We start from the raw sequence: 27,533 nt of genomic DNA, 5'->3' as shown, positions 1-27,533 counted from the left end.
AAATAGACACTTCTCTATTAAATGAAAAATAGTGGAGGTTGGAGCTCCTCAAGGCTCTGTCCTTGGACTGCTTCTATTTGCCATACTTATGTCTGCATGTCCACTTCTGAAAAAATATGGGTGACTAAGTTTGCCTAAGAGGCAAAAGTTAGAACTGTAATGACAAATACTAGGTACCAAGCCAAAGTGCAGAAGTTTACAGACACACATAACCTTTAGTTAGAAATGAAAAGGCTGGCATTTAATACAAAAAAATGCAATATTTTTTTTTTATTTTGCAGTTATTAATACAACTTATCCTCATGCACCAAATAACAATAGTTTGCCAAGTGTAAATAAAATAAAGGACTAGAGGACAGAGGTTGATAGCTGACATAGATTTGAACCCAGTGTATACTTGACAGATCTGCTGCAATTTACAGCTAGTAGGGATGGAAATAAATATTGATATAAATCCACTGTGAGACCAAATATTGAATATTGTGGAGCACCTTGTACTTACAACCTCCCGAAGACTAGGAAACTTTAAATGATTCAGAAATCATTCACAAGAAAAAATACATGCTTAAGCTTAATGACAGGCTAAAGCAACTGTTTCCCATTAGCTATAGATTAGTAAAGGGAGAGTTAATACTTATGTATAAAAATTACAAAAATAAAACTTTGGACACATTTTGAATGCTGGATTTACTCAACATACAACAAATACAAGAAGTAATAGTACTTAAGTAACACAAGACTGATACAAGGAGTAGTAGTGCTTTAGTAACTCAAGTTTCAAAACTAGATATCAAATGTCATTTATTTCATTTTAAGAGGGGTAAAATATTTAATATGGTACCACTTAATATCAGAAAACCAGAAGATTTAAGCTGTTTTAAAAATCGAACTAATGGATGCTGTGGGGGAAGAATATTAAAAGGAATTTCTTCCATTTTAAGGAGGGTAAACTATGTAATAAGCCATCATTTAACAATAGAAAAGAAGATTTAAGCAATTTTAAAAAGCAAACTGATGGATACTGTGCAGAAAGAATTTTTGAACATGGTCTGACTGTCTGCAATCTTCACAGTCTCAACTGAGGCTATGAGGTTGATTAAATAAATACACTGAATAAAGTAATGGGAACAAATAACTCTGGAAGGAAAAGGGAATAGAGTGGGATACGATTAAGCAGGAGTTTAGACTGCATGTTAGAGACTGCCTTCCCTGTTAGAGACTGGCAGAGTCAAGGCAAAGATAAAGGAATATGGGAGTGCTAAGTGAAAGATCAGCTTTGACAGGGTTTTCAGTGGAGTCTAGAACAGAAGATGCTGTTAAACATGTATAGTTAGTAGGCTGTATAAAATACTGCATGTTAACTTTAAATAAAATAAAATTGCCAAAGATTCCAAAGACAACCACAAGGCATTCTATAACTATGTCAAGAATCTAAATGGCAATGCTCAGATTTGCTCTGAGCTAAAACAGAATGGCATTAAATATACTGATCCTAAGGATATTGCCAATATCCTGGCAGATCAATTCAGTGCCAACTTCACCTCCCTCTCACCCCCTAAATGGCCCATCTCAATACCGGAAGATTGTCAAATTCCGGTAATAACGGCCACACAGGTAAAAAACGCACTCTCCAAAGCTAAGAATACAGCATCTATGGGACCAGATGACATCCCGGGCTGTGTACTATATGAACTACAATATGAACTGGCATCTCACCTGTCATGTTTAATCATAGCCTTACCTCAGGTTTTGTGCCCACTGAGTGGCGCAGAGCTACAGTTATCCCACTCCACAAGGGGGGATCAACTTTGGATCCCGGAAACTACCATCCCATCAGTCTGACGAGCCTTATCTGCAAGGCCATGGAGCGTATTATCATGGAACTTATAAACAAAGACATTGGCAACCTTCAAACACTGGACCCCACCCAGTTTGGGTTTGTGAAGGGCCGATCTTGTCTCCTGAACCTGATTGACTTCTTTGAATCAGTCTCCAGAGCCATGGACAAGGGTAAGGTGGTTTACACAGCCTATCTAGACCTTGCCAAGGCCTTTGACACCATCCCCCACTCTGGAATCATAGATAAACTTACTAAGCTGGGCATTAATCCCTACATCACCCAATGGGTTGCTAACTGGCTTACTGATAGAACCCACACTGTAAAAGTAGCCGACTCCAAATCCAACTCCAGACAAGTGACAAGTGGAGTACCTCAGGGTTCAGTCCTGGGACCACTCTTGTTTGGCATCTACTTCTCTGAAGTACAGGCCAGCACTAAGGGACTCTGGCTAACAAAGTTCACAGATGACTGCAAACTGGGAGCCATTATTGAATCCCCAAATGATGTGGATACTCTACAAAATGGTCTTCAGAAACAGATGCTTGGTGCCAGAGCCATGGGCTCAAGCTCAATGCCAAGAAATGTATAGTTATCCCCTTTGGGAAAAAAACATGTACCCGTGAATTACCATATAGGTGGCAGTACACTAAACACTGAAAGTGTGATAAGATACTTAGGGACACAGGTGGACAGTGGTCTCACCTTCGATAACCACATCGCCACAACAGTCAAGAAATCCTTCTATGTGGCACACCTCATCACTAAGGGCTTTTCATTCAGAAAAAAGGAGGTCATTGTCCCACTGTACTCATCCCTCATTAGATCCATTATAGAATACAATGCCCCGTTTGGTATGTACCTCTTAAGACATCTGCAACAACTGGAAAGGCCACAGAAATACCTCACTAAAAGAATCACAGGCCTAAAGCAGATGCCCTAAGCTGACCGCCTTAAAAAATTCCAGCTATACTCTGTCGTATATCGTCTACTCAGAGGTGATCTCTGCTTAACATACAAGGCCATGTCAAACCCAGAGCTGTTGGACATGCTACACTTAAAGAAATCCCAATCCCTCAGAGCCACATGCTCCAGGGATCTAAACCTTGTCATCACAATAAACAAAACATGCTGGAGGGATAGGTTCCTGACCCAGAGACTTCCCAGACTCTGGAATATACACAGCTTTTCTTTGAAATAGAAAGTTATCAACTACTGGTACAGCTGGTTCAGCTGATCAAAATTTACCAGCTTTGCCAGTACAAGATCATGGTACACTGGGGATTGGGGAATATGCCCTTTACTTCCCTGCAGTGTGAACTCTAAGTTATTTTATATAATTAGCTAATTAGCGGGGAGTGTGTTTGTGTGTGTGGGGGGCTTGCCCTCGTGCAAAAAACATTTTTGCCAATCCTTTGTGAATCAAGGTTTTGGTTTTTGACAATTAGGTTTCAATCATCGTAGGATCGACTAACTTTCATTTTAATGGAAGGTTATGCTTCTGTATACACACACACACACACACACACACACACACATATATATATATATATATATATATATATATATATATATATATATATATATATATATATATATATATGAATACAGAAAGGAATGCAGTTAGATAACCGAGCTTTGTAAAATAAATCAATTTAATTCTTGCCGTACAGCTTAAAATGCAAGCACTTACACGTAACACTCTATCTTTGGTCTTTCATACAAAGCATGCAGTATCTTATGCTGAGTCCAAAATTTGCTGGGGAAACAGTCACTGATAAAAGACTTTTTCCTAGAGTTTCTGCTGTAACACTCAGCCTTCTGTCTGCCTGACTTGTATTTCAACCCCAAATTATTCAATTAGAAACACATTAGAAGCCCTCTGCAATGAATACAAGAGCCTTACCTGGTGCTTCAATGGGGCATGGCTGAATTTCACATGTCTGTTTTACTTCTGGTTTGCTGACTGCATCACATCCACTTCCTAGCTCATCTCCTTGGTAGCATTTCACTTCTCGCACCTTCACTCCATTGCCACAAGTTTTGCTGCACTATGGATTATTCAAAATAAAAATAGAGAATGAAAATAAAACAAAAACAATGCCATAAAATACAAAGGTGCAATATCTTATAATTAAATGTTTAACATTGACTATTAACAAGAACTAGTAAGCAACAATGTCTGCATCTGTGAAACATTATGTGTTCTTTTCTATATTTTCATTAAGTTTGGTTTAAATTAATTTTACTTTTGCTTTCTTTCATGTTTTGTCAGAAATAACTGTTGAACTATAAGGCAGAATGAATCTGTAAATGTTATATTGTAAGGGTTTCTGCTATCATATTGTTTCAATTACTGCTCCATGTATTATTCAGATGCAAGACCAAGCTTAAAACACACCTGATTCAACAAGCTTTTATGAACTTCATATTCTAATATGAATTTTATGTTGCTTGGTTTATTAATTATTGACAGAACAAGATGAATGTTATGCATTTGTAATACTTTTATTAATTTCATTTACTGAAGAACTTCCATTTTTGAAATATGAATTATTGGGAGAAACTGAGAAACAGTTTTCTTATTTAAAGTATTCACCTACATTTCTCTTCAGCTACAAGAGCTCTGAGTTTAAAACTGCTGTTAGACTGCATTGATTTTTTGGATTTTTAACACTGACCTACCCAACTATAGTTGTGATTTTAAACTTGTTGCCTTTTTAGCTGCCTGCCCCTACTGTAAATTAGTGTTTGCAAGCCCATCCCAGTGCTATTTCTACTGGACACTGGTCAAAAAGATAAGGCACTCCCATTAGATTCTTAATGTTCAAGTTAACCTCTGTTTCATATAATCCCATTTCAATTTGTGCGCACTGCAATAGTCAGAGTTAATCTTTATTGTGTATTGTTCTTTACTGCATTTTCCTTGTTTTTACCAAAAGTCAAGCATTTTTTGGTCAGGGACCTTAGTCTTGTAGTACTACCTCTCACCGTAGTGGAAGAATTGTGAGCTGCTATAGGATCTGTGCCTCATTTATTTAATTTGTACTGTTTTTTACTGTTTGTATTTTATGTGGCCTGTCAGCCTTAGTTTTGTAGTATCACTCACAACAGTGAGAGAATTTTGAATTGCTGCAGGATCTGAGTCTTACATATTGCATTTTTACTATTCACTGATTGCATTTCTCTCTAAATCATCTTATATAAACTGTGCTGAACAATGCAACACTGGTTTGCAGTGCCATATATAAAAGCAGGTATCTAGAACTGTAATTGTCCAGATAAAACTTCCTCTGCTGTATTCTCAACTGGCTAGTAGAGTGTGGACCATCTAGTTTGACCACTGATAATCATTAAAAGAGTGTTGTTTTAGATCAGTCCTAGACCTCTCCTTCAAGCTCAGCAACTCTAACTCCAGTTGCACCATCTCAAAGATCACAAAAAAGAGGATCCACAGCCATGGATGTGTACTTTGCTACTGTCTCTGTAGCCAGCCTGGTAGAAATGGGCATCTTGAGGCAATGTAGCAATTGTCTCATGTTTACTGACAATCACCTTATTCTTAAGCAGATTGACACAGTACATGAGAGATGTAATTATACTATGTTTTTGGAGGCAAAGTTCTTGCATACAGACACCAATATTTTCAAACAGGTTGCCAGTAAAATACACACACTACATCTACTATGGATCAGACACATAAACTCACACAGGCACTTAAACGCAATCTATCCAGACCTCAAAGGCCTCCCATATGCTGCTCTCAGCAACCTCCCAAACACTCTACAAAGACAACAGTCCCTAGGACACAAAGAGCCACATCTTATAATGTCTCAACCTTTAAGCCCTTAAGGCAAACTGCCACATCACCCAATATACTGTTCATTAGAGACTATTGTGAGACATACTGATGCTCCATCAACAGACTGAGCAAGTACACATCATGGTAGGTTGCGCATCAGGGCAAAGCTCCGCCAGATCACACATGCACTCAGGACATCGAACCACAAGTACAAGTATGACTCTTGTCATAGTCCATGTGGGTGTTGATGATCTGAGATGTACCTACCTGGACTATATGAAAAGAGACATGATAGAGCTTTCAGATTATGTGTCCCAGGTATGTATGAACCTAGCATTGAGCAGCATTCTACTTTCTCCAAGGATGATACCACAATATAAACAGAACACAAATGCCTTTAACAATTGGCTTAGTTGTTGGTGTCATTCTAAGGCATTCCAATATTTGTTAGCTTGGGAGGACATGATCAACAGACCACGCTGCTTTGCCAGAGGTGGTCTGCATCTGTCCCCACTAGGCTTTCGGATATTGGCCCAAACATCATCCACCTGATAGTAGCTTTTTTTTTAGGCAATGCCAATCTGATACATCTTCCAACATAGTGAAGTCTATGCAAGATAAACTGCAGGTGTTACCACTCAATGCTAGAAGTCTACACAAGAAGCTCCACCCACTGGAAGCACTCCTCAAGCTAGAGATTGCTGACATCTGTGCATTACTAAGCATGGTTTAAAGTCAAGGAAGCCACCCTGCCAGTACAAGGATGTAATGGCTTCCATACATTTAGACCAGATACTGCACAAAGAGGGACAAGAAATGGAGGTATATCAGTCTACAAAAAAGTAAGCATACCTCAAGAGTGGTTAAACAATATGACATGTTTGAGCTATTCCTTGTCCAACTAACTTTAGATAAAGTCCAGTACCATATATTTGTCCCAGTCTATGACCCAGGAAAACCATACCACAAGCCTGAATGTACTGGAGCCACTCAAAATTCAGCTCAGCACCATATTCATGTGTGATTTCAACTATCCCATCATAAACTGGGATACATACACAACCACTAAATGCAGACTCAAAGATTCCCAGATTTTGTCAATGCAAACACCCTGAAACAGCTAGTCTACACACCTACCAGGTGTGCAAATATACTAGATCTGGTAATTACAACTATGAGGGAACTTTGCACACCCTTCCTTGTGTAATGTCTGGTCAGAATATATCAGAAAGCAATAACCCTTGAAATAAATTTAAAGGCTAAACTCACAGCAAACCCCAGATCCTTTAAGAAATTTTCCAAGGCAAAGTAACTCCTATTAAGTGAAGGCAAAGCTAAATTCCAAACTCCCCAAATTTGGAGAACATGGTGGCCCATGCAGAAGTGTTTATGGAAACCTTGTAGAAGCATGCAAATAACTGCATAGAAACAGCAGTTACAAACCACAATAAACTTAGGACAAACTCCAAAAACAAGTCATCTTGGTGGAACCCCAGTATAAATAGGTTGTGAGGCCATATAAAGAATTATTGTAGACCTGATAAACAAAAACTTAGGAATTCTTTAAACACTGGATGCATCCCAGTTTGGTTCCATCAAGGGAAGGTCGTGCCTATATACTTGGCGGACTTCTTTGAGAAAGTCACAAGAGCCATGGGCGAGGGCAAAATGCTACATACTGCCTACCTTGACCCAGCAAAGGCATCTGATACAATCTCTCACTCGGGTATCATAGACAAACCCACAGACTTATGCATAAATCCTTATGTCACCTGATGCATAGCCAAATAGCCCACAAATAGGAAATATGAAGTTAGGGTGTGAGAATCCACCTCCACCAAGAGGCATGTTACTAGTGGTGTCCCCCAGGGCTTGGTGCTGGGACCTCTCCTGTTTGGAATATACTCCTCTGAAGTCAAGGTAAATGCAGAGAACCTTAGGCTGACCAAATCTGCAGATGACTGCAAACTGAGTGCAGTCACTGAGTCCCCCAAAGATGTAGAGATTCCTGACACAGAGAAGTAACTGGTACCAGAACCATGGCCTAAAGCTCAGTGCAAAAAAAATGCATAATTATACTATTTGGAAGACAACTACCTATGTAAATTACAATATTGATAACACTCCCCGAAGAGTAGACCCATTGGTAATGGACTTTAGAACATAGGTTGACAGTAACCTGAGTTTTGGTCACCACATGTCCATGTTAGTGAGAAAATCCTTCTACGTCACACAGCTTATAAGTATGGGCATGGCATCCAGATCTAAGGAGATCTTAGTCCCACTATACTCAGCCCTTCTTAGACTAATAATCGAAAACAATACATCCTTCGTCATATAACTGACCAGGCATATGCAACAGCTCCAGCAGACACAGAGGTTCCTCACTAAAAGAATACAGGTTGTAAATAATACGTCCTGTGCAGACTGCCTCAAAGCCCTTTCCCTGTACTCGGTCTCCTACAGATTACTGAGGGGTGACCTACACCTAACCTACAAGGCATTCTCCAATCCAACCCTGATAGATCTGCTACACATTTGCAAAACAAACAGCACTATACTTACCTGATCTGAGGCTCTAAACCTTGTCTGTGACATAAACAAAACATGCTGGAGGGACAGGTATGTATGTCAGTGATTATCTCTTCTCTGGAACACACTCCTCATTCATGTGAACCAGAGCTCTTCCTAAGCCTATTCAAATGAAATATGGACCATCAGATGGGAAATTCCATGTTAACCCCTGACTTTTCACCTATAACCCTTATGGACAGGGACAGTCTATAGATGCCCTAAGTCATGCCATGGGCATTGATAAATGGGAAAACTGAGGCATGAATGTCTACACTGAAAAAGGCTCTAGGGCCTAGTAACCTCCTATAATCACATGATCTTAATTGCAAACATTTCACTTAATTTTGTGAGAAGTACACTAAGAAATGTTAACTTCCTTAGGAATAAAGTTTTCTTTATCATGCACAAATGAAAAAGAGATTGCAAGCAAGACATGCAATAAACATTTTGATACCCCGAATAACTGGCAAAACATAATGAAACAAATTCTGAAATATGTTAGCCCTGCCATCACAAAGTCAACTTAAATTCCCCAGTAGGTGCATAACTCTTGTACATTTATTTACAAAGTTTTCCATAATTAAAAGCTTATGCTATTTTGCAGGATATGGATCTGCGTGTACAATATGGATTTATTTCATTTAGTGTTTTTAGCCTTTGATCATAAACTGTGGCTAACTTTGTAGACAAAAAAAAAGGTTATGTACTTATCATAATGTTCCATCTGTGTTGTCCATTTAGATTCTTCCTCGGTGATTGGATTTGGATCCGACCCTTGGATCTGACTCAGCTGCCTTTTCTATCTCTTGGAACACTGAAAGCTCTCATATAATGCATTAGTACTCTACTATACCTCAAATTGTGTTTGCTGATATTAGTGAATAAAGGAAATTTATCTATACCAGTATTTGGAGGCTCAAACAAAGGAGCATTGGTTCCTTTAGCATTTACTGATCCTTCTAGAAGTTAAATTGGTAGTGGGATTGGAGAAAGGGAAGTTGAGGAGGAATGAAAATGAACAACACAGATGGAATGTTATGGTAAGTACATAACTTCTTTATCTGATGTTGTCATTTTTATTCATTCCTCAATGACTGGGACAGAGTCCCCAGCTACCTCAATCCCAGGAGGACTGTAAAGAAGGATGTTTCTGAGCACCACTGAGCCAAAGGTTGCTCTTCCCCTAGAGACCAGATCTAATTAGTAATGAGTAATAAAGGTATGAGGGAGATCTAGATAGAAATACTGAAGAAGTTGCCATAGACCTTGTGGAATGAGTTTTTAGATGTTTTGGCAAAGAGAAACCCAATTTGTTGTAAACAAACGAAATACAGTCCTGGTTTGCCCAATTTTGAGTCCAAAAAGGAGACAAATAACTGATCTGATTTCCTGAAAGCTTTTGTCCTATGAAGATAAAAATATAACTGTCTATGGACATCCCACCAGTGCAACATGTACTGTTCTTTGTTTCAGAAATTTGGAAAGAAGACCGGGAGGTTGACAGTTTGATTGATATGGGATTCTGACACTAACTTAGGAAGAAAGGATGGATTGGATCTTAAGGATAACCTATCCTTATGAAAATTCAGATAAGGAGGCTTAGAACATAGGGCTTGAAGTTCTGAGACTTTTCTAGCAGAGGTAATGGCCACTAAAAAGACATTTTTCCAGATTAGAAATTTTAGTTCACACTTGGCCAATGGTTCAAAGAAAGACTGGATCAAGGATTGTAACACTAAACTCAAATCCCACGGGGGAGTAGGATCTTTAAAATAAGGTCTGAGAAGAAAAGTACCCCTTATAAAAGCCTTACAAAGTTTGAAAGAGGCTAAAGATGAATTATTGATTCCTATGTGAACATTAGAAATGGCAGCTAGCTGTACCTTAACAGTTGAGGAACTAGCTCCCTCTTTAAAAATTGTAGCTAAGAACACCAAAACCTTTGGAATTGGTGCGAAAAAGGGGTCAATATCTTTTGCTGTCCCCAAAAAAAAGAAGTTATGTACTTACCATAACGTTCCATGTGAGTTGTTCATCTCGCCTTCATTCTTACAGATAGGTTCGGAGCCGATCCTCGGCTCTGAGTCAGCCTACTACAAAGCTCAAGGACTTCAGGCAGCTCAAGGCCAAGTCCCTATCCCATGATGCACCTAGAGTTACCTTAGATCTTGTTTGCTGCTTATAATAATACCACATGTCATTCTATCACTCTGTAAGAGAAAGCCATAGAAGGGTTGAGCAACCATGAAAAATCTAGCATCTTAGTCTTCGAAAAACCCTGGAGGGGGTAGGAGGGTGGGAAGTAAGAATGAAGGCGAGATGAACAACTCACATGGAATGTTATGGTAAGTACATAACTTTTTTATGTGAAGTTGTTCTATCTCGTCGTTCATTCTTAAAGATGGGTAGCATCCCAAGCACCATCTATCTCGGGTGGCTCACGGGAGTATGTTTTTCAGGACAGTAGACTCAAAGGTATGAGGTCTTGACCAAGTGGCTGCTGCACAAATGTCTATAGGGAGTCTAGCATAAAAAGCAGAGGATGTAGACACTGCTCTGGTAGAATGAACCTTAATTTTGTATTGTAAGGGCATATTAGCAACTAAATAAACAAATGTTATACAATCGGATAATCACTTAGACAGAGTTGTTTTTGCCACTGGCATACCTTTTCTGGATACCTTTTCTGGAATCTGAAAAGGAAATGAAAAGCTGTTCTGATTTCCTAAACTCTTTTGTCCTATCCAAGTACAATCTGAGCTGTCTATGAACATCAAGCTTGTGCAGTATATATTCTAAGTTGTTGGAGTGATTGGGGAAGAACACTGACAAATCAATAATTTGGTTAAGGTTAGCTTCAGTGCAAACTTTAGGCAAAAAGGAGGGACTGGTTTGTAGTGAGACTCTGTCAGCATGAAAAATCAAATAAGGAGGCTTAATGGACAAGGCTTGAAGCTCTGACACTCTGCGGGCAGAAGTGCTAGCTACTAAAAAGATAGTCTTCCATGACAAATATTTCAAATCGCATGAGGAGGCTGGTTCGAATGAAGGGAGAATAATGCAAGAAAGCATAAAATTTATATTCCATGGGGTATACAGGGATTTCACAGGTGGTCTGAGATGAAAAGTCCCTTTGAGAAAGGCTTTGGATAGTTTGTGACATTATGTTCAATCCTTCAAATCCAAAGTGAAAGTTAGAGATAGCAGCAAGTTGAACCTGAACTGTTGCTGCTGCAGCTTCTTTATTGAACATCATGGTCAAGAACTCTAGTATAGAGGTGAAAGGGGCTAGGTAGGAATCAATGTTGTTTTGAGAGGCCCATATAGAATTTTTTTTCCATTTGCTAAGGTATAGCTTCCTCGTAGAGGATTTATTTGAGGATATTAGAATTTGCTGCATCTCATCAGAAAGGTTATGGAACTTGGCTATGATGGGAACTGGAGCAACCAAGCTGTTAGCTTCAGAGACTGAAGAGAGGGATGAAGTTCCCCCGACGAGTGCATCAGAAGATCTGGAACTGGGCCAGAATCCGGGGGTCCTGCAATTGATGAAGTCAAAGTAATGGGAACCAAATCTGACAAGGCCAATGAGGGGCTATTATAATGATGGTCCTTCCCAGGGCTTTTGATTTCTGTAGTACTTTTGGTATCAAGGGAATTGGTGGGAATGCATACAGGAGACCCGGAGGCCAAACGTGTATGAGTGAGTCCCTTGGGGCTTCTCCCAGAGGGGGATCAGGGCAAAGTAGCTTCTGCATTTCATGTTCATGTGGTTGGCAAAAAGGTAACAACAAGGCTGGCCCCACCTGTGGAATATCCTGTCCACTATTTCTTTCTTGAGGGACCACTCATGGGGCAACAAAATTGCTCTGCTCAGCTTGTCTGCTATCACTTTGGATTTCCCCAGGATGTGCATTGCTAACAGAAAGCACTGGGTGGATGTAGCCCATTGCCATACTCTTAGGGCCTTGCGACAAAGGGAGTAGGACCTGGTTCCTCCTTGTTTGTTCAAGTACCAGAACATTGACATGTTGTCTGTCTGAATCGCAATTGTACCCAGAGGAAGAGAGTCCTGCAAGTACTGCCATGCTAAAAGTACTGCTCTCATCTCTAGGACATTGATATGCAGATGTGTCTTCTGATTGGTCCATGTGCCTTGGGCTGTTCTTCCCAGAAAATGCCCACTCCATCAGGGAAGCATTCATGGTCACTGTGGCCATTGGTGGGGGTAGAACAAAAGGACGACCTATCATGACATGAAGAGAGGTCAACCACCACTGAAGATCCTTTTTGCATGTGTTTGTGATCATTATAAGATGAGACATTGGGAGCTCTTGGTAAGACCATTGAGTGAACAACAGACATTGCAGAATCTGCATGTGCATGCGACCCAACGGTATGGCTAATATTGTGGCTGCCATCATGCATAACAATTTTAGTACTTCTGATGCTGGAGCCTTGTTTTTAGATATGATATTGTAGACCTGCTGATAGAGTATTAAGACTCTTTCTGCTGGAAGTCTCAAGGTGGTGGTGGTGATGTCCAATTCTGCTCTGATAAAAATGGTATGTTGCGATGGTGACAAGGCAGATTTTTCTGAGTTTATTGTAATGCCCAGATGACTGCAGAGTGAAAGAGTGCTATCCCTGGTTTGTATGAGTTGATGCCTAGTGGTGGCGTTGAGGAGCCAATCAAGCACATCCAATTGTCTTTCCCTAAAAGGGGAAGTATCAACTGAAATGTGACCATCTGGAACTTCTTTCTGTTTATCTGCTGAGGTCCAAAATAGGTCTCCAGTCCCCTGTCTTTTTTGGAACTAAAAAGAATCTTGAGTAAGTTCTGGATCCTATCTGGTCTGCTAGGACTGGTTGGATGACTCTTTTTCTTAGCAACGATTGAACTTCTATTGTTGCCTGTTCCCTGTAACTGGGTGGAACATCCGCGATTTTTCTTGTCAGTGAAGGGGGTGTGGCGAAAGGAATGAAATATCCTCTGGAAATGATACTTTGTACCCAGTTGTCATTTGTTATATTGAGCCAGGCATCTGGATACAAAGATAAATGACCCCCTCCTTTCAGAAGTGCTGGTAGGGCTTCCCAAAGAACTGATCTCTGTCGCCCTGGTTTTGCAGACCCCCTCTTCCACGAGGGCAGCATCTACCATTATTGCCCCCTCCTCTGCCACTGGAGTGGGGTTCACCACATGTGTCCTGAAAGGCTCCTTGGGCTTTATGGAACCACATCTTTCCTCCTCTTTGAGCCTTGGGGTAGGGTCTGGTAGGGGTGGAAAAATGGACTCCGACATCAGACAGAGTCTTTCCTTCCTGCTCACATCTGGTCAAAGTTTCTTTAACTTTGGGCCCAAAAAGGGATGAGCCATCAAAATGGGTGTTGACAAAGGATGACTTAAAGGGCTCCGCGAAGGAACATAAGCACATCCAGGATTGTCTCCTAAGAGTATTTCCTGTACCTGCTGCTCTGCTCGCTCCATCAGCTGCATATGAAATGAGGCACATGGACAAGTTTACTATGGAGTTGAGGATAGCAAGCTGGGAGGTAATTTTATCTGAAGCTCCTGCAGCTACTGCACCCTGAAGAGTATCTCCGAGCTCTTTTAGGAGATTTCTTTGCAATCTAGTAAAATGGGCGAGATAGTTGAGCGAACACAGTGCAAAGGTTGCTGAACTGTACATGCACTTCCCATATCTATCCATGATCCTAGAATCTCTGTTAGGAGGATGGATAGAGGAGGAAGTTTCTGAAATTTCCTTTTTGGTGGCTGCCGCCACCACCATGGCATCAACTGGCACTCCCTAAGTAAGAAAAGATTTATCCTGGGGGGCAGAAATAAATTTATTAGGCCTCCTGGGGACAGGCTCCATGGTGTCAGGAGACTCCCACACCCTTCGTGAGACCAGCTGCATAAGCTCATCAAAGGGAGGAGACACCCAAGAGGTGGAGGGCTGAGACCCAAAAGCCTTCAGGAGAACTGACTCATCTTCAGTAGGGTTGTTGGACTGCCAGTCACCCCTCTGCCAATGGATTTCTAATATCTCAGCAAAAGAGATATCCTCAGAGGGGGACCGTGGGGACCCTTCTGATTCATTCAAGTCAGTATCGGATGTGAGAGACTCCTGTGGGAAGTCTAAATGCTTCCTCTTACAGATTCTCTTCCTGGGAACCTCATCAGTGGGGACTTCTGGTGAGGTCTTGGAAGAGCAGGGACCACCCAATGGGGCTTCCTGAGGCTCTGGGTCACTACGCTTAGCAAGGACCTGTGAAGCAGAAGCAGACACGGGTGCTTTTGGGGAAGAGGTAGCCAGACCTAAAGTCAAAAATGTCTTAGGAGACATAACTCTCCTTGTGGCTTCGAAGGCACCTCTGCTCCAATGAGAAGGGACCAACCGATCCAAGGAAATGGTCAATAACCCCACCACCAGGACAATGGGCTCTGAGCCAGAGGTAGGAGCTGAGCTCATCCGAGCCGAAGCCCCGAGAGGCAGAGTCAGAACCAACAAGTCGGTCCGACTATCCTCCCTGGACCCGACCAGAGAGTGTTGGCTCCTAGATTTCTCGATCGGCACCAAGGATGTCAGAGTAAATGGAGCTGAGGACACTGGAGCAGGCATCGGCTCTGAAGGCTCAACGATCAACAAGTCCAACTCCTCCAGCTCTGAAGGACCGGTATGGCTTGGAGGAGGAAAAGTAGTTGATGGTAAAAGGGTCTTCGGTTCCGAAGCTGTTTGGGTGAGAGACGATAAAACATTAGGAAAGGCTGGTGCCTGTAAAAGCTTCTGCACCACACAATCCACATCCGAAATCTGAAAGGCTGATCAAAGACCGAGATGAGTGGATAGAAGGAGGTACAGATTACAGGAGTGGAGACTAACCATTTCGGATGCTGGTTCCAGAACCGGGGACCAGCACCGAAAGGAGAAGATGGTTGGCTCCAAGGGCTGTGGAACCAACATCGAAGGTTTTTTAAATTTTTTTACCTCAGAAGAAGTAGAAGCCTTAGAAGACTTTAAGGATTTGCTAGACCTGTCCTGGTCGCTCAAAGCTTCTTGAAAGAATGGTTTGACTAAACCTCTGTCAATTAACTTTCTCTTTCTCTAATGGAGAACCTAGAAGAGAAAAAATGACAAATGGAGCAGCTTTCCTGAAGGTGCAATGCTCCCAAACAGTAAACACAATTCACATGACAGTCAGTGACAGAAATTTTTTGTCCACATTTAGGACATTTCTTAAACCCTGATTTAGGGTGTTTATCTTTATCCTGGTCAGCCATACTGGAACACACAATCTCAAGACGGTACTGTAATGGACTAGACACACCCAAAAAAGTATCAAACAAGCCCTTTTAAAACTATGGGCTAATAAGCATACACACTCTCTATACTATTTATCTAAAACTCTAAAGACTAAATATCTAAATATTCAAAGCTGTGACAGAAAAAGTCACTATTCAAAGGCACACAACTACTATATAAACTACTATTCAAACTACAGTAAAGATTTAACAAGGCCTAAAATAAAACGTGGCCAAGAGAACTAACAATGAGTTAAGAAAAAAAGGCACACCAAGGAAAGGAAAACTACACAATAAGCTATAAGAGCTAAGTTAAGTCTAAAGAGTAATATATGAAAAAATATATTTTTTAAGTATTATAATAAATTTGAAGAAAAAAGATTTGTACTGGCCTGAGCTATGCGAGGAACCTCCAATTTATTGCAGTGACAAGCTAGATCTGAGGTAACTCTAGGTGCATCATGGGATAGGGACTTGGCTTAGAGCTGTCTGAAGACCTCGAGTTTTGTAGTAGGCCGACTCGGAGCCAAGGATCGGCTCTGAACCCATCTGTAAGAATGAATGGCGAGATAGAACAACTTCACATCAAACCTTTTTCATTTGCTTTTGTAAAGTTTTCTAGTGGAATCTTTGTGGATGATAAGAGTATGTGAAGGACAGGAGAGGACAGCCTGGGCTGTCTAGCTATCAGCAAAATTGTAGAAACCATGCGGTCAGCTTTAGGCCTAAAATATCCAGGTGTACTGAGTTTGTCAGGTGAGACAGGCTGTCCAGAGTTGGATGCAGAGTCCAAGGTTGGCAAAGGAGATGAGGGCAAAGAAAGGGAACCAAATCTGGTGAGGCTAATAAGAGGCAATGAGGATGACTGTGCTCTTCAATCATGATACTTTCTGAAGAAATTTGGGGATTAGAGCTACTGGGGGAAAAGCATAGAGGAGACCAGGGAGCCAATTGTGAAGAAGAGTATCTCTCAGTGATTTCCCCAATGGGGGGATGAGGGCAAAGAACCTGTTGCACTTGTTGCAAAAAGATCACAGCAATGTTGTCCTTACTGACAGAAAATTTTTCCATCACTTTCATGTTCAGAGACCACTTGTGAGGCATTAAGTTGGACCTGCTCAGCTTGTCTGCTATCACACTTTGGTTTCCCTGGGATGTGTGTTGCTATCAGAAATTGATTAATTGGCTGAGATCACCCATTGCCAAACTCTCAAAACTTCTTGACAATTGAGATAAGATTTGGTTCCTCCTTGCTTGTTGATATACCAGACCACTGACATATTGTCCACCTGAATCGCAAATGTCCAGGAAGAGAGTGTTTTGAAAGGCCTGTAACATTAGCAGTACAGCTCTCATTTCTTAGACATTTATATGCATATTGACCCCTTCGGGAGACCATGTGTCTTGGACTGTCTTTCGTAAGAAGTGGTCCCGTCCACCTAATTTGGGAAGCATCCGTGGCACTATGGTCTTGGGCTGAGGAAGGGTGGAGGGACGACATTGAAGAACTTGATCAGAGTAAATCAACCAAAGGTGGTAATTTCTGCATACTCGAGTTATCTTGATTTGGATGGATAAAGACTGGTGGAGAATAGATCACTGAGTTGCTAGTGTCCACTGAAGGATTCCCATGTGATATCTTGCTAACAGAACCAGAACTATCTCAGCAGACATTAACACCAATGCTTGAAGGATCATTCACACTGAGAGAAAAGAATTTCGAATAATCTTTTTGACCTGGAATCGTATCATTTGAACCCTTATAAGAAGAAGAGAGGCTGTCAAAGAAGACATGTTGAACAAAGCCCCTGTGAACTGCAATATCTGAGTTGGTGTTAGTTGAGATTTGTTGTGATCAATAGTAATTCCTAGTTGAGAGCATAATTAGACTACATGAACTTGTGCTTTGATCAGTTGATGCCTGGTCAGAGCAGTTATGATCCAGTCATCCATATAAGGAAAAAAACCCTGAATCCTTGCAGTCTCAAGTAAGATTCTACCATTGCCATGCATTTTGTGAACACCCTGGGGGCTGTGATGAGACCAAAGGGCAGAGCTCTGAACTTATAATGACTGGGTCCCAGCTGCAAGTGTAAGTATCTTCTGGATTGTCTGTTCATTTTGATATGATACTAAACATCCTGAAGATCTATTGAACAAATCAAATCATCCTGGTGCAGAAATGGCAGAATACACTGAACTGTGACCATTTGGAACTTTGTGTGCTGAACTGATTTGTTCAGATTGTTGAGATCCAAAATTGGTCTTCAGTCCCGTTTTCTTTGACATTAAAAATAATCTTGAGTACGTTCTGGACTCTTTCTGGTCTGGGTGGACCTCTTGAATGATTCCTTTTCTGGCAGTTTTTTTTTTATTTCTAGTGCTGCTTTCCTCTATCACTGGGTGGAACATCAGGAATTTTGTTTACTGTACAGGGAGGAAGGAAACAGGGAATTATATAACCTCTGGAAATAATCCTTTGCACCCATGAATTTTTTGTAATCTGTAGCCAGGGATAAATGACCCCTACAGCCTCCAGAAGTGGACAATTGGGCCTCCTTTCAGGAGAACTGGTAGGATCTGTTAGAGAAGATATTGCTAAATCCTTGGTTCTGCAGGCCACCTCTGCTGCATGGACTGTGTTATCCATTAGAGTTCCTCCCTCTGTCTATTGGGGAACTATCTCCATGTGGATTGTGAAAGGGACCCTGAACTTTTTGAACTATATTTTTTGACCAGCTCATTGATTCCTGGAAAAGGTCTTTTGAGGGGTCAAACAATGTACACCCACAGCAGACAAGGTTTTATAATCTTGATCGCACCTGGATAATGTGTCTTTAACTTTGGGGCCAAATAGCAAACTTCTGTCAAAAGGAGCACTGACAAAGGAAGACTTGAAGGGCTCTGCAAAATCACACAGATGGTCCAGGCATGCCCCCTAATGAAAATGCCTGAACCCACCTCCCTTGATGTACCTTCATCTGTATGTGAAATGAGCCTCATGGAGAAATGGACTGTAGGGCAAACTGTGAGTAATGGTCCCTGAGAGAGATTTGGTAAGTTCTTTAATCAAATACCTCTGAAGTCAAGTAAAGTGTGCCAAATAGTTCAGTAATCAAAGTGCAAAGGTCACTGAAGCATACACAAACTTCCCACATCTGTCCATCACCATAGACTCCCTGTTAACAGGATGAACAGAGGAACTTTTTTTCTGCAAGTTCCTTCTTTGTGGCCACCACTATGACCATAGCATCCACAGGTATTCCCTTACTCCAAATCCCCCAATCCTTTGGTGGTGCCAGAATCCTGTCCGGTCTTTAGGGGATTGGTTGAATAGAGTCAGGTTCCTTCCACACCTGCCAAGAGATCAAATCAATGAGCTCATTGGTGGGTGGAGTCAACCAGGAGGTAGATGGGCCAGACCTAAAGGCTTCCAGGAATACCAATTCCTCTTGGGAAGGGTTGTGGTATACCAACCACCTCTTTGTATTAGGATCGCTAGGATGTCTACAAAGGACACACCATCAGGTGGTGATCTTGGGGACCCTTCCCCTCATCAAAAACATTATCTTCTGTGACAGACTCTTGAGGGGACTTCCTCTGGACATAAAAAGACTTATTGGATTCAACTATATTTTTAACGTTACTGGCCTTCTTAAAAATAGTCCTAGTCCTACAATACAATGCTGGTTTCAATATAATTAAACACATTATTCATAAAAACTGGGATATGTTGACCAGTGTTGAAAAAATAAGAAATATAGTGGGACCTAGACCTCAATTAATTTTTAAGAAGGCCATTAACATAAAAAATATAGTCAAATCCAACAAGTCTTTTTATGTCTACAGGAACACAAAGGGGACCACCAAGGGTGGTTGTTGCAAACAGTGTAAATACATTTGTGACAAAACATGTATTTACCTTAAAAACAACTTAAGGTCTATCATTTATACACAGGATGGTAATTCTTCTACTAAGGGGTTTGGTTTATTTAGCTGTCTGCACCACTTGCCCAGTATTTTACGTGGGTAAAACTGAGAGACAACTTAGAAAACAAATATATGCCTTGGATCAACTTATCCACATCCCCACCAGGGGCAGCAATATCCTAGACCTGGTTATTACCAACATGGGCAACCGGTGCTCCACACCAGAGGACAATTCATTATTGGTCAAATCCGACCACAAGCTAATCACCCTAGACATCCAATCCCATCCCCACCCCCCATTATTGAAACCACCGTAAAAAATTTCATCAAAGCCAACTTCACGCTTCTTAAGACAGAAGTGGCAAACTTCACTACACCCATGCTGACGGACAATAGAGGTATGACTGCTGAATCCTACACAAATGCACTTTATAAGCACTTACATGAGTGCATGGATCATGCAATCCCTAACAGAACCAAGATGCTATCCTCCAAAAAAAGAAAGCCAATCTGGTGGTCCCCTGCCATAAACAAACTCTACAACAGAAGAAAGAAACTGTTGCAAAAAAGAGTAAAATCCCATGATTGGAGGAACTCCCTGGTCAGCCTCAGTAAGAAGCTGAGATCCCTCATAAAATCCTCCAAAGCTAGTTACGAAAACAAAATCACCACTGACTCTAAAGACAACCACAAAGCATTCTATAGCTATGTCAAGAATCTCAATGGCAACACTCAGATCTGCTCTGAGTTACAGCACAATGGCACTAAATATACAGACCCAACTGATATTGCCAACATCCTGGCAGATAGGTTCAGTGCTAACTTTACCCCCCTCTCACCCACTAAAGAGCCCATCTCTATACCGGAAGAATGCAAAGTTCCTGTAATCACGGCTGCACAGGTAAAAAACACACTCTCCAAAGCCAAGAACACAGCATTAGTTTCTTTTTTGGTTTTGATATCATAATAGTGTTTTTCTATTCTTTATTTAATCTGATGTTCAGTTTTACCTATATAATATGAAAAATATGAGTCACAGAATGCAAGATAAACAACCACTCTTGCTATCACAATCATATTTAGAAGTGAACTTGAATTTATATTTAATACTATTTCAAAAATAAGTTTACATTGGGCACTGGCTCCACATTTCCTAATGCCTGTTCTTCATATTTGTAGAACCCTTCTCTAGTGCCTTTTTAATATTAACATGTCTGAAAAAAATAAAACAGGGTCTGTAACCCAATTTTTCACAATTGTAATATCTTGGTCTTGGGGGTCTGAATGCAGAGATAAGTCAGCAAGCAAAGGAGAGTAGTACTGCTTGAATTGAATTATTCCTCAAATCTTCCTGAGTACCTTCACAAGGTGGACCATGTTTTTTCACAAAATCTCATCAAGATGACACAGATATATAGACTGCATTTGTTATAACATATATCATGGATAGAAGTAGGTTAAAAAAAATAAAAGAGATAACTGGGTGCACAAGATCCAGGATAAAAATAGTGCCCAATTCTAGTAAGTGCACTTGTGCCAGGACTGGAAAAAATGACAGTGTAATATCCTCAAGACACAGAAACATTCCTACAATGGGGCTAGGCCAGGCCCAGGGGAAGGCCCTCCCCATTGTAGAAGGAAGTAGTAGTCCACAAAACTCAAAAAAACTGACAGGCCAAAAAAGAGCAAAATAGAGCAATAAAGATGACGTAGTGGACTATTGAACATAATGAATAAATTATGTAGTGTTACTATTATGCAAGAAGCCCAGAATTTCCAGACAGAAGATATACAAAAAGATTGAGAGAAATTAAAGGAAAGAAAAATAATTCCACAAGGAAAACTGTCAGAAGCTTCAAATAAAAATGTGTGTTCATTAACACAACACATTTATGTAAAACATTATATAGACCAAGAAACCTTGGGCCGTTTGGAAAAAGGAAGTCACTCAGGAAGTGTGAAAATATAAAGAACAACATCTAGAGATTTTTGAAATGTATAAAAAAGAAATACAGAAATGGAAAAGAAAGAGTTATGTAATATGGTGCAATATTTATGCAAAAAAGAGGAAAGCTAAATTAGTTAACACAAAAAAGGCAGCGCCAAAGATATTCAAAGAGAAATACAGGCAAAAGCATCCAGATTTGGAAAAATTCACAGTAAAAAAATAAGATCACAAAGAGGGAACGTAGAACAGAAGATTAGTAAAGTGGACGTTAAAAAATACAGGATGAAGTTAGGGAATACTTGTGAAGTAAAAGATTTATTGCAGAAAGTCTAACATGTTACATCACAGCATGATGGAACAATGAGTCCCCAAAGTAAGGAGAGAAACAGGAGGAGCAGGAGACATCTGACAAAGAAATACAGACATGGGAAAGAAAAAGATTTAATATGGTGCAATATGTATGCAAAGGAGAAAGCAAAACTAAGACATACAAAAAGAGCAGCACCAAAGATATTTTAAGAGAAATACAGGCATCTGGACATGGAAAATTTTGCAATACAAAAAATAAGAAAACAAAGAGGAAAAATAGAAAAGAGGATTAGTAATGGAGAAGTTAAAATAAATAGAAACTGAGGTTATGGATTACCTGAGAACTGAAGGATTTAGTGTAGAAAATCTAACTCACATAACATCACAGCAGGACAGAGCAATTGATCCTCAAATTAAGGAGAAACCAGTGGAGCAGGAAACATCTGACCAGTTGCCATATGAAGATACTTTGGAGCCTTTCTTAGGAAACTAGTACAAACATTCAGTTGGAGTTGCACAACAAGAGAAGGAGCAGGAAACTGTGGCAAATCTGATGTAGTCAGTGTTGTAGAATGATAAGCTAGTGTCCTCAGTTTAGAAGAAAATGATCTAAGAGAAGAGTTATTTTATTTAATAGAAATGGACAGACAAATTAAGATCAATGAAAGAAACAGACTACAGAAAGTCAATAAACTGAAAAGTTAGAAGTTTGATAAAACAAATAAACCCTGAAATTAGGGCTGCCCATAGAGATTCATGTGATAGAACTAAATAGGATATATTACTGTGCAGCTGAATTAAAAACAGATGAAGTCTTACCACAAAAACACAGGGTAGTAAGGGAAAGGAAGGGGAGACATCAAATGCCATCATGGAAGTATTGAATAAAGACAACTGTAAAGCAATTAAGGCAAGAAGTGTCACTGTTAAAGGAGTATATATGAGGGAATAGATCAACAAAAATATTCAGAAAGATAGACATGATATAAGCAATGTACAGTATCAGGACAGATCAAGATATAGCTCACACTATTGCAAATAATAAACTAAAAATAGCACAGGCAGAAAAACGTAGAAGATATGTAGATAAATATAAAGGAAAAGCATAAAATAAGCAATTTACTGTTGACCCAAAAAATTTTATAGAGAATTGGAAAACAAAGCAAAATTAATTGAAATACGACCAAAAAATAATAAATAGGTATATTTTGGAGAAATATCTATGAAGATCCTGTGGAACGTAACAAAGAAGCTAAATGGATAGAAAAAGTAAGAGGAAGAATATGAAGTTCAAATACACAGGATATGAAATGGGATGAAGTAACGGCCAGAGAGACTAAAACAAAGTTAAGAAATGCTCCTAATTAGAAAACCACCAGGCCTAGTAAAGTAAGTACCTTCTGGCTAAAAGTATTAATATCTTTACATGAAGATTTAGCCATAAGTAAGAATTATTTGCATGGACACCCTAGAAAAATAATACTTATACTTAAGTGCAACCCTGAAAGCTATCCTAAAAACTGCATACCGATAACTTGTCTTCCAATGACATATAAACTATACACTGGAATTGATACCGACAGAGTTTATAGTCATTTAGAAGAAAACTCAATCATGGCAATAGAACAAAAGGGTAATAAAAGAAAGTTATATGAAACAAATAATTTTTTTGTTGTTAAATAAAGTCATAATGGAGAACTGTAAAAAGGGGAAGAATCTATTTATGGCGTGGATAGACTATAAAAAAGCATTTGACAGTATCCCACATTCATGGACAAAAGAGTGCTTAAGACTGTATAAGACACACCCTACACTGATTGATTACATTACAACAACCATGAAACAGTGGCAAAGTACTTTGCAGTTAAGCTATGATAAAGAATAAATTATTATTTCAGGGATAAAAATTCAAAGGGGGATATTCCAGGGTGACTCTCTGTCACCGCTGCTATTTTGTCTTGCCCTTAACCCGTTAACAATCTGACTTGCACAAAACAACAACGTGTAAAGACTTATCTTTTTTTGTAGTTGATTTAAAACTGTATGGTTCATCAGATAAGGAATTGAAATAACAACTGCAAGTGGTCAAAACGTTTTCAGATGATATAAGAATGTCATTTGGTCTTGATAAATGTGCAAAAGCAACCTTTAATGCAGGAGGCCTGCAGCACCAAGAAAACATCAGTTTGGGACAGGAGTGTGATATAAAAGAACTTTAATAAGGGGGAATTGAAGGATGAATGATAACATGTGAACAAATATGAATAAGACTTAGTAAGGAACCATATCTCTCAACCTCTTAGCACAAAAAATCTGGACAAAGTCTGACAGAATGGGTTGACAAAGGCCCACAAATAGAGACAGATTTAAATATTGTTCTTATAAACTAAACAAAAAGTTGCTAGAATAACAGGATTTGTCTTAACATGCATTTTTGTGAAGGGTATGAAGTCTGAAACACAAATGTACATCATTATTTAGTGACTTCAATCCTCAGATCATCTAAGTGATTTGCCAGAAAATCACAAATTTTTATGAGGAACAGATTGAGAGTCAAAAATCTGGACATTCTGTGAAAATCTGTACAGTTGAGAAGCATGTAAGGAACATTTTAGAATACTTAAATTAATACAGAAAACAGCACTGACATCTAGGAGCAAAGTCCAAGCTATAAAACAATTTGTTCTTCCGGTCTGAACTTACAGTTTTGGATTGAATGACTGTCCCCAAAAGGTGTTGGATAAGTTGCACAGGAAAACAAGAAAGATGCTTCATGCTCATCAAATGATTTAGAAAAATTCATACCAAGATTATATATTCCCCATGTTAAAGGAGGTATGGACCTCATCAAAATTGATTATGTGTAGATCTGCAGTCTTGGGACTGTACACATAACTGCTGACCTCACAAGACCCAAATGTAATGAAATTTTTGAAGCATGAAGAGAAAAATATCTAAGATGACTTCCCTGCTTAGTTTAGCAGAAGCATATTGGCATCAAGCAGGAATGGAAATCAAACCAGAAGTAGATAAACATGTGCCAAAAATCAAATGAAGGAAAGAATATAAGATGAAGGATCAAATCAGAAGGCAAGAAATGTGGAAAATGCATAAATGTAATTGCAAGTATAGAAAACTCTTGGAACAATTTCATGTTGATCAGGATCGAATGCAAGAATGTTTAAGGTCAGGTGAATTTAAATCAAGTGATGAAAGATTAATATTAGCGGCCCAAAATAGTGGACTATGTACAGTTGATTTACAAAGTCCATTGAACATGTGGGAGAAATGGACAGTTGTAAGTTTTGTAAAACAGAATTGAAAACAGTTGCACATCTTGTTGCTGGTTGTGATATACTAATGGCAGAAGGACTGTATACTGAAAGGCATAATAATGTGGCAAGTCTATTGCACTGGGAATTGTGCAAACATTATAATATTGAAGTAGCTGAAAAACACTAAAAACACGAGCCACAAAGCATCACAAAAAATGATGAAGTTTATATCACATGAGATCATCCATTACCAACAGTCCAAAGAATAGATGCGAGAAAACCAGATATAATAGTTCATGAAAAGAAGACAAAAGTAGCACTGATCATTGAAATTGCTATACCCATTGACTACAGTGTCTTATGTATAGAGAAACACAAAGTCATAAAATACCAGGATTTGCAGGCAGAAACAAGGCCAATGCGGAAGAAAGATACTCAGACAGTTCCAGTAGTATTAATAGCAACGGCTCTTATAAAAAAATAATTTACAGTCAAACTTAGATATGTTAATGACAGATGTAACTCCATACGAATTGCAGAAGGAGTCATTACTGGGCACATTGCAGGCGCTGCAAAGACACTTCTGGCTAACATCAAAGATTGAAACAATACTAATTTCATGAATTTTAATTATACTTTGACTTAGGAATGGGATCCATTCCTGCCATGTTATTAGAAATGCAAAAGACTTGAAGAAATTAAAAAAAAATTTGGGATAAACCCTTACGTCACTATATGGGTAGCCAATTGGCTCACCAACAGGGCACATATTGTCAAAGTTTGTGACTCCACCTCTACCAATAAAGCCATCACCAGTGGTGTACCACAAGGATCTGTGCTCAGTCCTGTACTGTTCTGAATCTATTTCTTGGAAGTTCAGGCTAAATTACATGGCCTTTGGCTTATCAAGTTCACTGATGACTGCAAATTGGGTGCAATCATTGAGTCCCTCAATGATGTTAACATACTAAAGGAAGGGCTAACACAGACTAATGACTGGTGCCAAAGCCACGGCCTAAAACTAAATGCAAAAAAAGTGCATTATAATTCCCTTTGGCAAAGTAGAGTTACCCGCTAACTACAGTACTGACAACACTCCCTAAGGTAAAACCCAGTGGTGTGAGACTTAGGAACACAAGTAGATAGCAATCTGAATGTCAACCATCAAGTTTCCACTGTAGTAACAAAAGTATTCTATGTTGCGCACCTCGTTAGTAAGGGCATCGCATCCAGGTCTAAGGATGTCATAGTGCCACTGTACTTGACCTTTATCAGACCACTAATAGAAGATAATGCTCCCTTTTGCATGTACCTCACCAGACACCTGCAGCAGCCGGAGAGACCACAGAGGCTCCTCACCAAAAAAATACAATGCCTCCAAACCATAATATACATGGATTGACTAAAAGCCCTGTCACTGTACTTTGTATCATATATGCTCCTGAGAGGAGACTTGTGCCTGGCCTGCAGGGCAGTCTCTGACCTGGCCTTGATGCATATGCTTCACATCCATAAATTTAATGGCACAAGCGTCACTCATTCTAGAGATCTTAACCTAGCCTGTGACATTAACAGAACATGCTGGAAAGACTAATATGCCTTCCAGAGACTGCCACTGCTCTGAAAAACACTTCCAATTCATGTGAAACAGAGCTCCTCACTGATAAATGGATAGGTGACTGCAAATTCACCCTGGGGGTGGCACCCATGTCCCTCGTGGACATGGGGAGTCAGTGTTTACCATAGATTAGCTCTGCAAAACATGTTCATTTAATAAGCTCAAATGAGGCAACTTGGAATTAATATGGCTAGGCATGTAGGGGCTCTTAGGGCTGCTAGCCTAGTAACCTCCTATGAACCTATGACTCTATCTTGTATGAAAGCATGGAGACTGCATCCCAAGGAAGTGAGGCCTGAAAATCCCACAACACTAGGAGGACAGCTGTCATCTCAAGAACACTGAGGCAAAATCATGCTTCTTGTGAAGTCCACATTGCCAGGGCTGTCCTGTTTGAATAATGCCCCACCGCCACGACCCCAGGATGGATGCTTTCATGGTCAATGTGGAATTTGTATGTGGCATGACAAATGGAGTTCCTGTATTTAGAATGTATGGGTCTGTTCACCACAGCAAGCTCTTGATACAGGCTTTGGACAACTTTACAGTATAGTTATAGTATGTGAAATCTGATCTTACTGATTCTAAAGGGTCCATTGTAAAAACTGCATATTTAGACTTGCATAAGGAACTATATGAATTGAGGATGAGATGAGTGCCAACATTTTAAGCACCGTAATGGCAGAGAATTCAGGGGGTTGTATCAGGCTTGAAAATTCACCAACAATGGAAGAAATCCTTTCTGGAGGCAGTCTGCGTTTTTGGTTTCACTGTATCCATTTGGCACCCTATAAAGACCAGTCTTTAAGCTAGTTCCAGTTTAAAAAAAGAGATATGGTTATGACATCACAGGAATTGTTTAGAGGGGCTGACAAAGGTTAAAAGCACTGCAGCATGAGGGGAATCTCATAGAACAAAAGGAAGCACAAGT

General features: G+C 39.8%; 1 protein-coding gene across 1 annotated transcript in view; it reads right to left on the bottom strand.

Moving 5' to 3' along the window:
- The window catches only part of LOC122808344 (ADAMTS-like protein 2), a 1,521,014-nt gene that overhangs the window by 8,851 nt on the left and 1,484,630 nt on the right, over positions 1-27,533 (bottom strand). Inside the window, exon 17 of the mRNA XM_044079311.1 lies at positions 3,744-3,888. Within this exon, the coding sequence (XP_043935246.1) occupies positions 3,744-3,888 (145 nt within the window). The remainder of the gene's footprint in view (positions 1-3,743; positions 3,889-27,533) is intronic.

This window comes from Protopterus annectens, chromosome 8.part0 (genome assembly GCF_019279795.1).
Source record: "Protopterus annectens isolate FY-2018-M chromosome 8.part0, PAN1.0, whole genome shotgun sequence".
NCBI lineage: Eukaryota > Metazoa > Chordata > Ceratodontiformes > Protopteridae > Protopterus > Protopterus annectens.
Note: the sequence above shows the minus strand (reverse complement) of the source record. Positions and strands in the feature narration are given on the sequence as shown.